This window comes from Colletotrichum abscissum (assembly GCF_030869225.1).
Source record: "Colletotrichum abscissum strain IMI 504890 chromosome Unknown Scaffold_32.1, whole genome shotgun sequence".
Classification (NCBI taxonomy): domain Eukaryota; kingdom Fungi; phylum Ascomycota; class Sordariomycetes; order Glomerellales; family Glomerellaceae; genus Colletotrichum; species Colletotrichum abscissum.
In genome coordinates, this window is record NW_026850232.1 from 224,769 (window position 1) to 239,270 (window position 14,502).

At 47.3% G+C, this 14,502-nt stretch overlaps 5 protein-coding genes across 5 annotated transcripts; 3 read left to right on the top strand and 2 right to left on the bottom strand.

Moving 5' to 3' along the window:
- Positions 1-1,471: 1,471 nt before the first annotated feature.
- CABS01_11593 (uncharacterized protein) lies at positions 1,472-2,351 on the top strand (the record flags this gene model as incomplete). The annotated part of the gene is made up of 4 exons (XM_060544948.1): positions 1,472-1,494; positions 1,669-1,837; positions 1,926-2,161; positions 2,225-2,351. 4 exons carry the CDS (start codon positions 1,472-1,474, stop codon positions 2,349-2,351), a joined length of 555 nt encoding a protein of 184 aa, XP_060397363.1.
- Positions 2,352-2,971: 620 nt separating this feature from the next.
- Positions 2,972-5,017, top strand: CABS01_11594 (uncharacterized protein; the record flags this gene model as incomplete). The annotated part of the gene is made up of 1 exon (XM_060544949.1): positions 2,972-5,017. The coding sequence occupies one exon, from the start codon at positions 2,972-2,974 to the stop codon at positions 5,015-5,017; it is 2,046 nt and encodes a 681-aa protein (XP_060397364.1).
- A 794-nt stretch (positions 5,018-5,811) lies between these two features.
- CABS01_11595 (MFS transporter, metabolite:H+ symporter) lies at positions 5,812-7,472 on the bottom strand (the record flags this gene model as incomplete). Its single annotated transcript, XM_060544950.1, has 2 exons — positions 5,812-7,167; positions 7,221-7,472. 2 exons carry the CDS (start codon positions 7,470-7,472, stop codon positions 5,812-5,814), a joined length of 1,608 nt encoding a protein of 535 aa, XP_060397365.1.
- Positions 7,473-8,447: 975 nt separating this feature from the next.
- Positions 8,448-9,617, top strand: CABS01_11596 (uncharacterized protein; the record flags this gene model as incomplete). The annotated part of the gene is made up of 2 exons (XM_060544951.1): positions 8,448-9,155; positions 9,213-9,617. The coding sequence occupies 2 exons, from the start codon at positions 8,448-8,450 to the stop codon at positions 9,615-9,617; spliced, it is 1,113 nt and encodes a 370-aa protein (XP_060397366.1).
- Positions 9,618-12,963: 3,346 nt separating this feature from the next.
- Positions 12,964-14,206, bottom strand: CABS01_11597 (alcohol dehydrogenase GroES-like domain-containing protein; the record flags this gene model as incomplete). The annotated part of the gene is made up of 2 exons (XM_060544952.1): positions 12,964-13,727; positions 13,834-14,206. 2 exons carry the CDS (start codon positions 14,204-14,206, stop codon positions 12,964-12,966), a joined length of 1,137 nt encoding a protein of 378 aa, XP_060397367.1.
- Between the last annotated feature and the right edge of the window lie 296 nt (positions 14,207-14,502).

Here is a 14,502-nt window from a genome sequence, read left to right on the forward strand (position 1 = left end):
TTACTTATTTAAACTCTTAGTAAATTATATAATATATATATAAGAAGTATTATAGAAATTATATAAAACTTATTATTATTTCTAAATATATTAGATATTTATATTTAAAATAAAATTAGTAAATAATTTAACGGTATAGGTATGTGTATATAATAAATAGGGGTACTTATAATAATTATAAAAAATTAAAAAAAAAAAGAAAAATAATAGCTAAGTAATGCTATAAGAATTTAGATATATATAAAGTAGTTAAGTAGCCTTACTCTTAGTAATTTATATACTAAAAATAATATAATACGTACTATTCTAAGTTAAGATTTTATTTATTTTAAATAAAAAGATATATTTATCATAAACGTAGTTTAAAAAATACGTATTCCTTATATTTTTTTTTTTTTATTTATATTTAACTAAATTAGGCTTTTATAAGGGTATTTAAAGATTTTATTTTAAGTATAATAACTCCTTAGTAATAGTAATTAGAGGGTATATTACGTAATAAGGATAGTAATCGTATTTTATAAAATGCCCGTTATATACTAAATTATGTATTTATTTTAGATATTATATATATAGACCTTTTCTTTTTATCTATTTCTATTTTAATAGTTAAGCTACTTTTATTATACTCTATATGCTTATTGCTGCGTGCTATAACTCGTGACACGTTTCGTATACCCCGCCGGAGGTTTCCCCACTTCACAGTACTTAGCCGCTCCCGCTTCTCTTCATCGCAGAATTGACAAGCCATGTGAAATCGCGGTACTGGGAATTCGGATGGGTAAGACCTATACGCACTGGTCTCGGACTAGCACTGGAATACTGTTTTGAGAGGCTCTAAGCTCATTAGACTCTCTAAGCAATTGCAAAGTGCATAAATCTATCAGCGTTCAGATCTTCACCATGAGAACGCGGAGTTGCTGATGAAGTACTAATAGATGAACGCGTTTTCCATCTTCTCCTCCTGATTTTCTTCTGTCTCCTCATCACTGGAAATGCAATAATGACTCAGGCAGCAGTGTCTTCTGGGCGAACCAATGAAAGGTACCCACGTAGCCCATGAAGACAGCAAATCTCAAAACGCATTGAGCAAAACAGAGAAGATACTTAGAGTCGTTCTTGGCATTATGGTATCAGGCGTGCGTTGCCATTCCGTAAATCGAGTAAGGTAAGAAAATTAAACATCTATATCAGTACAGGCCTCTCCTGGCTCAGATACATAACCAAGCGTCATCCAGGTCTGTCTACCTCTGCGTGAGCTCTCATTTTCTGCCATCACTAAGCCCCGCCTGCCATCCCGCCTTGCGTGCTTATGTCGGGCACAGCTTGTGGCGCAGGCGTCGAAACAATGCTGCCTCGTTCAGTGGCTTAGCAGCTTCGCCCACCTCATTTTTGGTGGCTTTCTCGGTTTTTTTCAAGAACAATGTTGGTGTAACAGACAAAGTATGCTACCTGCCGGCAAGGCGACAAAATGTCTCAGGAGAAGACGAAAGCGTATGGGGTCCTATTTTAGTCGTGTGGCGTTAGGCAGACGCTCAGAAATGTCTCTTTCGATTGAGGCCTCCTGTCAGATACATAAGATCAACCTATTGGAGAAGACGAGCTTGGGAAGTTCAGCTTCCTCCACGTCTGATACGAAAAAGTTGGCCGTTAACTACACTGCCTTAGTTTATACGAAACCTTCGTAATGATCAGACTTCACTGGTTCACCGTTCACGGAGTCTACCTCCTCACCCAATTTGCTTTTACGATGGCTGGCATCGTGGCCTTTGTATCAATGCCATTGGAGTTCAATCACCCGATATCGCCCGCAATTCCATGGGGATCCTCTGCTCTAGTGCGTTGAGTTTCTCGGTCCCTCCCCTCGCAAAGCTGACCATTCAGAATCTTTTCGGACCGTATGCTGACCGTTGGAGCACTTTTAGAGCTGTTTTTCACTCTTCGTAAACACACTCATTTTGTCCGCAATCTTTTCATCTCAACGGCCGAACACCTTGATGACCGAAGAGAGTCGTCTGAATAGCCGCCGCATCACACTCCTCATCAGCGCTTTATCTGCTGCGGGATTCGCCGCCGCAGACTGGGCTTTTGCCCTATCATTTCACAAGTATGGATCAACTGGCCCCGAAAAGGCGGCCGGCGTTGTAGCCGGGGTGGCCTCGTACGTGAAGAAATACCTGACTCCCACTCAATAATCTGGATACAGGCTGACCAACTTATGTAGATTTGTCGCGGTCGCTGCCGCGGTAGTAGATATCTGGAAAATCTGCGCAGATGCCTCAGAGGCTCGGGCTGCCGAGTTGTTTGACCGAGAGCAGCTTGCTGATGTAGAACCGTTTACTGATAGTTGAAGAGCCAGAAGGGTGATGAAAGGCCTCGATAGTTAAGGGAATTGTATAATATTGCATCATAATCTAGCTCCGCGACATCATCGATACGTACCTACCACACAAAGTAAGCTTCTTCATCTTCATCTTCGCTTGTTTACGAATTGAATTGAAGAGAGACGCTGTCGGATCCTTATCTCATCATGAGGTGGTGCAACGCACGTTAAAACCATCTGCTCAAACATGTAGATCTTTTGAAACACTTCCTCACGTCTGGGATGCAAAGGTGATGAGTCAAAAAATGAGGGTTCCCTCGCACCACAATATTGGGACATATGGGGCTAGATCGCCGTCTTTGGAGTATGGATGCAGTGAATGCCCCAAAAACCAACAGCCTGATTGTGAATAAAGAACGCGCGGACGTACATAAGCGAAGGAATGGCTGACCTCGAATGTCTTACAGCTGAACCAGGTCTCAATATGCGATTCGTCGAGCCAAGAAAGTCGGCCTGACACTGCCGCGGACCAATAAAGCCACGCGTCTGCTACAGGGAGCACTACGCGTGATCTACCAAATATCCAAGGGAGAATGATTTGATAATCGGAACCGACCTTTCCAAGTTACTTTGACCTCGCAAAGGATGATGTCGTGGTTGTTCCGAGCACGGAAGAAAGACGACGGCTTTTCTACTATTGAGGACTTCGGCGATCTGGACATACAGCAAAAGTGCCGTGGCTGCAAACAAATTCGGGCTCTTTTCGATTTCCACGGGCGCCATAACATTCTTCCACCCAAAGCTGTTGTTTTTCACGAAGACTATGCCTCTCTCGACAGATGTGCCCAGCTCTGCGTCACTTGCCGCATCTTTCGTCAGGCGCTGCTTCTCGAAGGCGTCACTGCCGACCATGCTGCTGTGTTGGGGCGTTCGTCAGGGTCGGTTTGCGCGAAGTTGGTTGTTGAGGATGGTGGCTTTGCGATAAAGATACACGTCAACGAAGATGGAGAAAGCAAGATGCCGGTGGCGACGGTCAGCTGTGCACCGCTGATGGACCCGAAGCCTCCTATGAAGCTTCCGGTGAATTCAGAGGACGATAAAATCTTTCAGCAGATTAAAGATTGGCTCCGCGTGTGTGAACAGTGTCACATTGACTGTGGCAACCTCGCGTATTCGGACCGCATGCCCACTCGGCTTCTTCACCTCCTCTCTGACTCACGAGCGCAGCTAGTCGATAGCGAGAATTTGATGAACGGCAAGGCCCTTCGTTATACGGCACTGAGCTACTGCTGGGGAACTGGCACAATCAGTGGTGATGAGAACGAGCTAATCGAACAGGGAAAAACGCTGAGGGCCAACTTGGAGAGTCGATATCGACCGTTTGACACTGGAAATCTTCCAGGCACAGTACGCGATGCTATCAAAATCACCCGGCGATTGAGCGACCCAGATAACGAGCTTGAGCTTTGCTTCCTCTGGGTTGACTCGCTGTGCATAATCCAGGATGACGTCCAAGATAAAAAGGTGGAAATACACCGTATGCAGGAAGTCTATGGTAACGCCGCTGTCACCATTTGCGCGACAATGTCGGCTAAGGCCACGCAGCCGTTGCTAACGCCGCGTCTCGCGTGGTCAAAGCAAATCAAGCCATGCCGCGTCGGCACCTCCTGGCTTACCGTGAAATCCACGGCGCCTGCTGGTCTCCGATCAAGAGCTCCGTTATTCCTTCGGGCATGGACGCTTCAGGAGGAGCATTTGTCGCCGCGACTGCTTTTCTGGGGTGGTCAGCGATTCAGCTGGGCTTGTGGGCGTGGCGAGTATGCCGAGCAGACATCTTCTTCTGTCTCTCTAGATACTTCTACCGTTCATGTACGCAAATTTCTTGCTGAGTGCCGTATATCGGAACCAGAGGAGCTCTGGCTTGCATGGAACTCAGTTGTAGAGTCATATACGGCGCGGAGCCTGAGTAACCCGGCAGATAGATTCGATGCGTTGGCGGGACTAGCGACGCGATATTTAACTGCTGTTTCCGGAAACAACGAGTATATGGCAGGTTTATGGCGGGCAACATTTGCGCAGGACCTCCTGTGGCGTGTTTCAAGACCACCGGGGCTCGACATAGGATGGCCAGGCACGGCAGGAATCCCAAGCTGGTCTTGGGCGAGTCTTCCTATTGGCCTGGGGGCTTGTATGTGGCACAAATTTAAGATGTCGACTAAGGTGGAGTTACTCGGCGACGGTTCAAGTTTGAATGTCGAGCCATCAGAAGCGGTTGCTCAAGGTGCGCGTTTGGTTCGTGTCCGTGCTCGAGGGCTCCTAAGGAATCTTTGGAGCCCCGGATCACAGCTTCGAGAGTGGGGCGATATTTGTGTCTGCGTGGACGGTGTCAATAAGTTCAGCTTTGGTTCTAGCCCGGGCCAGGATGTCCATGCTGTCGATTGCCTCACAGGCAAATTGGTTGTGTATGAGGCGCGAAAGCAGGAGATTGTCGCCGAACTGGACTACTGCAGGCTCGCGAAGGATGTCAATGAGAGACTGTTATTGGAGGTTCACTGTCTCGCCATCTCTGAACATGGAATGCTTCTGCTGCGCCATCAGAATGACACAGGTTCTTTCGAAAGAATAGGCATTGGCTTTGGGTATCGACGAGATTTCTTTAAAGGGCTGGAGAAGACAGAAATTGTTCTGGAATAAGCAAGCATGCTAGCGAGAAATGGTTTGGTTCACAGATTGGAGCGATGTGATGTGATAAAATTACTCTTCAAGAACTCGATTCGTGACAAAAGAAACGCCGTAGGTGAGGATATAAAAGTAGCAGAACTCCGGCCTTATAGAGGTAAGCTGAAGACTTATCACGATTTCAGACCCATGACATCTGATTGACAGGTTATAGCATCAATCCCCGACTCGTTCCTGAACATTTTGGGAGTGTGAGCTAAGGGAGCCCATAACTCATTATTTTGTTGGAGTCTATTGCCTTATACGGCGATCTCATGCACCACTACAGTCCCATCATCTTCTAAACACATACGCTTCTTCTAATGGCCGCTAGATCTTAGTTAAGTAATATACTAATAACACAAATTCGTACGTCGTTCGAAAAACTAAGATAATATCTTCAACTATACTTTTTAAAATATCATTATTTTCCAACTTTTTATTAATAAATAGCTTTAAGTAAATTGAAATTCACTAACTAATTTTAAGTAAAAGATTTATATTAATAATATTAATGAAGATTAAACTATATAAGTCGTTATAATATATTATAACCGCTGCGGCTTATAGGGCGTGTGTTAGTTCTAGTTATATATACTGAGTTATGATATATTATAATATAATTATAATTATTAATACTATTTATTTAATATTAGAGCTCTAATCTTTATTATTATATTTACCATAACCAGTTAGCCGTGATATATACCCTAGTTTATTCAAGTGTCTATGAGAAACGAGCTGTGTACTAAAACAAAAAATCTCAAATTTTAAGCCGCAGCGCGACCTCGGGTCTCATAGGGCAGGACTAAGAATATTAGACCAGCCAAAATAAACAAGGCTGCCGAAACCCAGACGGGGTAGTCATTGTCAATGCCAACATACGCCGCAATGATAGGAGCAATGAGACCACTCAGGCGGTTGAACAAAGCTACTAAGCCATTGGCAGTACCACGAACTGGAGCAGGAAAGAGTTCTGGAGTATAAGAGTACAGGAGTCCGTATACCAGATTCTGAAAGAAGGCAATAGCGCATGAAAAACCTAGAACACTAGCCTGGGTAGTGGCGCGGGTGAACAGGAACAGGAAGACACCAGTTGACAAGCAAGCGATCGTTCCAGTACCCTTTCGGCCAATACCCTTCAGGTCGACAGTGAAACCGCCAAGGAGCGAAGCTGGGATACCGCAGACAGCCTGGATGGCATAATTCCGGTACACATCGTTAGTGGATTTGGCACCTGAAGTTACGCCCTTGTTCTCAAGGTAGATAGGGATAAACGAATTGTAGAGCGGATAGGCCATCCCAATAGAACACCAGAGGAAGATCATCAAAGTTGTAGAAAGGGCCATACGAGGGCTGGAGAAGAGCACACGAATTTTGCTAAGTGAAAGCTTGTGCAAACTTCTCTTGATGATGTCCTTGTTGGTATTGTCCGGCGCAGTAGTCTCCGTGCGGGTAGCATTCAGTTCAGCGTCAATAGACTCGAAGCGGGACACAGTGAGCCACGAGGTCTTCCCATCTCTGGCGGCAATCTTCTGAATAGTATCAACAGCCTGCTGATCTAGACCCCTGCTGAGAAGGAACTTGGGAGTCTCGTATACTCGAAAGAAGAGTCGAAGAAGGAACATGGTGAGAGTAATACCACCGAAAGTCCAGTAGGTGTAGCGCCAGCCCAAGTTGTTGCTGTATGTGCAGCCAGCCTCAGACTTTGGATCGCATGAGTAATTGGCGATGAGCGGCCAGGCAACCAAAGCTGCTACTGCCTGACCAACTGACCAGAAAGCAGATTGCATTGTAAGGAGGTACTGGTGAGTAGCAGGGATGTACTCCAGAAAGATAGCGCTATCGACGGGTTGGTTGCCGCCGGTACCTATGCCAATGAAGGCAGTGAAGATAGCAAGGGCTACGAAGTTGGGACTTCCAGCCCCGATCAAGCCGCTGACTGAGGAAATAAGCAGGGTGATGTTGAAAGCCAAGCGGCGGCCAATGATGTCGGCTGTCATGGGCCAGACGGAGGAACCAACGACGAGACCGGCATATTTGGCGAGGGTAAGAAAAGCAATGCGCTTTACTTGGAATTCGTTTCGAACGGGGGGACCGATGATGGTGATCGCCTGCATCCAGAACTAAATACCTGTTAGCTGTCTCGTCGTAAGCTCATGTGGGATCTGACACTCACGTTATCCACAAACCATCCGAATCCAGTCATGGCAAATACCTTCCATTGGAAGCTGCCCATGCTGATGTCTACCAAAGCTTGGTTCATAACAGCGACCTTTCGTTGATAGACTTCGCTGACGCCGGAATCAATACCTCGCATATCAATTCCGTTTTCGCTAATCATCTCGACTTCTCCCTTGGAGTGGGAGATGCCGGTGGCAGTTTTCTCGACCGGCGGTGTGTCTTCAACATCTTTCTTGTCAGGCGCCATCGCAATGATGTGAATCCGTGAGCGGAAAGAGAGATATACAATAACAAGGTAGCCTGAGGTAAAGACGATCGAGAAGATTGAGAATAATGGTATGGCTGATCTTTGTTCCAGGGATCCCAGACTTGACATGCCTATATATCTTGCCCGTCTAAGGTTTTAGCAACAGCTTCATTTGATAGGTCAAAATCAAGTTGGAGATCGGGACTGTGCGCGTGGTAGATTCTGGGTAAAGGCGATAAAGGCAAGGCCCTAGATTCTAATGGATATCAATCCAATTTCGCCATGTTTTTCCCAAACAGGAAAGGGAACACGGTCAGGGAAGAGATAATGACTTTGTCACCCCGGACAGCCTCGGTGCTGTAGTCTAATCCCTTGGAACTGGCTGACTGTTGGGTCGGCGCCTCGAATACTCCATTTCCGGTGTAGCGCTATCTGCAACGGCAACCGAAGTATTGCGTAAACAACTCGGTATTCGGATTGTCCCGCTTCAAATACTCCAAACTTGGTATAACGCGGATATGTCACCTGCAACCTTCGCATTCCACACTCCGATCGGAGAGAATCTAATTTCCTCTTTGGGCGGCTGAATTACTTTTTCCATGGTCAAGTGTAGAATAGTACTATTCGTGACTGGTATGACTGCCGACTTGTTCTTTTATTGCGCTTTGAATACCCCAGCTATGGTATAGTGCGTGCTTGCTTTCCCCGCACTTTCTCTATGTTTTGAGGGAATAGAGGAGTCAGAGTGGACATTGGAATGGCCCTGTATTTTATTACTGGACATGAAAATTGCTAATTCCTGTCTATGTTTAGTCGCACGGATGTATATATATATATATATATATTTATATATACCTATCTACTGGAACCACCAAACATCGGATAAGATAACATTATCAAGCTACAACTTTCCCAGTCGCATCTTGATTAAATTTTGTTCTCTCACCTTTTGCCGAGAGACCCCAAACGGTCGCCATGGCTCCCCCCATCTCTGTCGAAAGCGTCCCCAGCCTGGACGCCTTCAAACCTGTCAAGGATGACACTTACACACCGAGTTTTGCTCCCTTCAACCCCGCTAAGCATTTGGCGTATTCCCCTCCCTCCAAGGTCCTCACCATGAAGGACCTTGCTCTAGAACCGACTGTCCTGTCCCCCATCGCAACAACCGAGCCTTTCCCGCTTCTCTCTCAGGAGGCCATTCTTCGTTATCGCCAAGACTTATTCAGCAAAGATATCCTGGACAATTGCCTCCATCACACTCGCCCTGGATCTGTCCAGCTTCGAGGCATGGCACCGCGTTACTCCACTTTCATCCACGATCTATGGCATTCCCCCGAAGTTCTCAAGATTGTGAGCGACGTTGCTGGTGTCCAACTCGTTCCTGCCATGGACTATGAGATCAGCCACACCAATGTCCAGCTTGGACCAGGTGGTCTCGATGCGGTTCGGAAGACACCCGTTGTACCTCCTGAAGCTACTGAAGAGGCTATCAAGAACTTTGAGGCCGAAAAGGGCCAGGTCAGAGCTGTCACTGATCAATCAAAGCCTATTATTGAGTGGCACAAGGACTCGCATCCTTGGGTCTGCGTTGTTATGCTCTCGGATGCTCGTCATATGACTGGTGGCGAGACTGAGTTGATGAAGGGAGATGGTACCACCGTAAAGGTGAAGGCGCCGCAAATGGTAAGCATCAACGATAGATGAAATATGTCTTTCAACCCTGACGTTTACAAATTGCAGGGCTGCGCCGTCCTTCTCCAGGGCCGTTACATCTCCCATACCGCCGCTCCCGTCGAAAACATGCCCGAGCGCGTCACGGTCGTCACCTCATTTCGCCCCAAGAACCCGCTCCTTGTCGACGATACGACTAATGCCAACGTTAAAAACAAGTCTCATCTGACCGAGCTATACTACCAGTGGACCACCTACCGATTGGAGGTCATGGCTCATCGTGCTCGTAGTGCTTTGGCCGAGTTGCAGGAGAGGTATGCGAAGAACGTTGCCGAGTCGGATCCTGAGGGAAAGCCTGGTCTCTGCAGAGTTGAGACAGTGAGTTCGGAGGAGATAAACAAGTGGTGTGTGGAGATGATCAAGTATCTTCAGGATACCACTAGTGAGATGGGACTGTCTGGAAACAAGGCCTAGAAGGTTGATGGATTATTGAGTTTAGTTAGTATTGCTGCTAGCAGCCTATCCTTGATATGAAATGCAATCTTTAGAAGATATAACCGATGTAGTAATGATCTTGTAGAATGTCGAGTCTTTACTGTAGTAAATACTCTTGTATTGTTCGGTGATAACGCGAAATCTGATGATATGATTTGTTTTGGTTGTTTTTAGCAGGCAATACCTTCGAGCTTTTAAGCCTTTGCAAATAAAAGGACCCTTCAGCTGAGGCATTTTGTGCTATTCCACTTGGGGCATTAGCTCCATATTTATGTCTCCACACCAAATCACTGGGCCCAAAGATAAGTTGCTTTTCCCCGCCTGCCCTGCCGATGTCAAAGTCGAGGTCGTGCTACGGTCACACCAAGAGCCGCTCCTCTATAGAGAGATGAGCTTCGAGTCTTCGAGTAAAAGATCGAGAGATGGCTGTTGGACATGCAGAAGAAGGTACAGTCTGAGCCCGTCAGATTTGCTTGCTTACTTACACACCCTAGACGAAAGAAGTGCGATAGCGCAGTCCCCGTATGCGAGAATTGCCAAAGACTGGGTCTTGACTGTGACAGGGGCACTCGACTTGTATGGGAAGATGATGCGCGGAGAGACGGTATGAGAAGAAGAGGTCCCTTACCTAGGAAGTCGACATCTGAGAAAGTCAGAGGGATACCAGTGTCCACTCCCGGTAGCTCACCGTCCAATGCTCTCATGCTCTTGCCAACGCCGTCGCCTTCGCTTGGTTCACTCAATACGGTATCGGCTGAAGACTTCCGACTGTATCCCAGTTTGTCTGACTGGTCGTCCCATCTTGACCCACTGGACAAGCAGATCCTGGACCGCTATACGAAGTTCTTCTCGACAACTTACCCAACCTGCAAAGATGCCTCTAACCCTTTTCTCAACGTTCTGATACCACTGGCTATGAGACATCGAACTGTTCTCGATGCCATGCTTGCCCTCAGTTGTGTTCAGAGCTGGGAGAACGGACAATTCACAATGCGTGCCCCCATGCTACGGTATAGAGCCAAGGCAATTAGAGGATGCAGCGACCTCGTCAAGAAAGTCATCTCAAACCCAGAGGCCCGTGAAGACGCATTCAGCCAAGGCCAGAATACCTTGATTCCAGTCATCACCCCACGAACCACGGAGATCGTTGAAAACGATGGTATCATCCCGCTACTGGCAACATCCGTTCTACTTATGCTCTATGAGAAACTCCACGGAGAGGGTAAAGAAAACGGAACAAGCCACTTGCAGCTATTCGCTCAGCTCTTCCCGTCCCAGCTCTTCAGCAACATTTTGGACAGACTTACGCAAACTTCTAAGACGGGCTATCAGACCGACGCGATGCTTTTTCTTTCCAATTCATTCCTATATAATGATCTTGTACGGTCTACGTCACTGCGAACCACGACGTTATCAACATTCTACCATGAGAGACCATCATCACCCTCAATATCGCATCGCTTTTATTTCCCCACTATCATAGCTCGCATAGGCGCCAATGATATGTTAGTATCAGATGCCGATATTATTGCCTGGGACGGAACGCTCAATTGGCTACCGAGTCTGGCCCTTCAATTCTCCGGTCAGAGCGAACAAACCGACTTGCGACTACTCTTAGACTCAAGTTTGATATATGGCCCCACCTTTCAAAAGCTCGAGTCCTTCGTGTGTATTAACACATGGAGCGAAGAGAAGCTGATTTCTGAGCTCTACAGAGTAGCAGCTCTGGTCTACAGAAGACAGCAGCAGCCAGACAAGTCCTCTTCTGCCATGGGCAGCCTCCCCGGATGGGCCATGGAAATTTTACGTCTCATCCCGCCGAGCTCACCGTATGGGACAGCTCTTCTCTGGCCAATCGCCCTTGTTGGCCCGGCATTAACCGATTTGGAACACCGAGAATACGTATTTAGTCGTCTGCAGATGTTGGAGCAGCAGTGCAAGATAAAGACGTATGCTAATATCGCTGAGCATTTGGTCAACCTATGGGGATGTCATGATAACGGCAGCCCTTCTAAAAGCCAGTTAGCGTATTTGTTCGGATAAATCACCACTCAATACTTTCGTTCATCTTGATTAATAGTTTTGGTTAATCATTACTACAGCACGTTTTTTAAGAAAATAAATATGATAATACGATAAACTGTTAAAAGGAGACCAAAGCCGCTATAGATCGCAAAAACGCCGCTCTCGTCACCCACCGTCTCCCACCACAAGTGTAGCATCACAAACGTCAAGAAAAAAACATACAACACCGGGTATTCGCTGATCGTCACCGACTCAACTACTAATCCGGCCCTCATTAGCTTATCTAAGGGAGAGCGGACGGGATCCCGAGTTTTCCAATGGGTATGGTCGTATGTGAAGGTGTTTCGAGACCTGCGAGTTTATAATGCAAGTAAGGCCAGCAGGCAGCGCTGTACATCTCAATCTATGCAATCAAAATGACATTAAAACGGTGGTTAAGACTTGAGGGGAATCCGGCTCTTTGGATTTACTACACATTATATCTACTATCGCTATTTCTGACTGAGATAGTGAAGTACGGCTCAACACCATGGCGTCTCAATGAACACCAACTTCGAACAGGTCATAATGTCTACCTAAGTCATCTTGGACTTGAGAGCCGGAGATGCTAGCCACGAACTCGGTGTTCATCTTCCCAGCTCCTTGCCCCGACCACCTCGTGGCAAACACCACCACCGAACATTTTGTGGCGAATAGCGGAACATATCTGGCACTGATGATAGGAAACTTGACCCCACCCAACGCTTACTCGCGCTTCCGTGCGTGATGCCTGCTGAAAGTCTTCCGGAGGTCGCCGGAGGTGCTCCACCACGAGAAAGTAGTGAGCCAGCCGGCTAACTTGACCATTGTCTCGGAGTTACATGTATTGTCACCCAACCTCAACCAAATGAGCAGAATATTATGATCAGTATGACTGCACTATGCGATTACAAAAAACCAACTGAAAAAACTCGATAGATGGGGTCACTGTCTTCAGTCAAGGTGTGGGTGGTAGCGATTTGACAACCGTTGGCATCGGAGAAAGTTCTCAACCGCGAGTAGAGAAGACACTCAATAAAAGCGCAGTGCTTTTAAAGTAGAGTGGGAAGAAGTTTGATTATGTACGCTCCTAGCGGAAGGTTGTTGTTGATTAAAACTCATGAGGTTGCCTTGGAGAGGCATCTACTCTGACCGTGAATCAATGAGAGTGAAACCTCCTCAACTACACTCTTGTCTCCAACACTCCCGTCCTTGATTGCCAACTGCCAATCGCGTCGATTTATTTTGACTGAAGGTTGGATCAACTCACAGACATGATCGGTTAAGGAAAGCTGATGAAAACCTTAATCTCGTCATGAGCATTGAAACGAGCGTAGTAGGCCGGCACATCCTCAATCGAGATACTGGCCGAAGCGATGAAATGAGGGCTGGCCTTGCCGCTACTGATGAGCTCCACAAGCATCGGCGCGTACACCTTGGGATCGACGGGGCCAGCTTGGAATTTCAAGCGTTTACCAAAGAAGTCGGACAGAGGAAACTCGGCGATGGGAGAAAATGTGGACCCTAGAGGGGAGCCGGGCGAGTCTGGTTGCGCCATGTATACTCCAACTTGACCAATGCCTCCGCCGACATGGGTAAGGTTGACCATCTGATTCAGGATAATGTTGGGTTGATGCTCTAGAGTCGAGTTGAGAGCCTCGATGCCAACGCAGTCGACGGAGCGCATGACCCCGTTCGGTTCGGAAGCCATGATCTGGGCGACGGGGTCGCTGGCTGCGAAGTTGATGGGAATTGCGCCAATTGAAGCAGCGCGGTCGAGCCTGGCTTGGACGTGGTCGATCACATAGACCTTCGAAGCGCCGCGAAGAGTGGCCGAGTAGGCAGCCATGAGTCCGACTGGGCCGGCGCCAAAGACTGCCACCGTATCGCCTGTTTCAAAGCCTGAAAAGTCAAGACTTGCCCAACCTGTGGCGAAGATGTCGGAGATGGTTAGGTAGTCTTGCTCGATGGTGGTGTTCGTTGTCTCCCGTGTGAGCGGGATAGGGATTAAATTAGAGTCGGCGAATCGGACTCTGGCGTACTCGGCTAATTCATACTACATGTCAGTCTCGAAAAGTGCCATGGCAATGAATTAAAAGTTTTCTTTGATGAAAGCCATGGAGATTTGTCTTGAGGAGGGATGATGACTTACACTGGAGACCATCTGTGACAACAGCTCCATTACCGTAGAAATCCAAACCAGTGGGCTCCATCTCAAGCCGACCGTGGTTCACCGTGTCAGGAATGATGACGTAGTCACCAACTTCGAGCCCAGAGACTGCACTTCCAAGCTCAGAGATGTAGCCAATGGCCTCATGTCCCATGTTCCACGGGGGAGCGCCTCCTTGGTAGCCGCGATAGACGTGTAGGTCAGAACCACATAGAGCAGAAGTCGTGATACGGACTACGGCGTCGGTCTGGTTGAGAATGGTGGGCATGGGAATATTTTCCACGGTCATCTCACCGGGGACACCGCGGTACATGACGCCGCGCATGAAAGCGCCCAAGGTGTTGTTCAGAGCCATAGCGAGGAATATGAAATGTGACTGCTTGAGGTGAATGAGGAAGTAAGCTCTCCTTTGTCCCATCTAGGGATGCCATCTTTATATGTTGAAAGGCTTGGCTCTTAAATCTTTTGGTTGCTCCATTTCCTCGATACAAGGCTCTTCTGGCCAATATGGAAGGTATTCCGCAGCGTCTTGGCAATCGAGGCGGTGTTTTTGTCCGCGGTCTCGGCCACTGCTCCGGCATGCGTCAGATTTTGCATGAAGATAACCACAAACTCACGGGCCGACTCAGGTGCTTTACCTTCCCTAGTGCA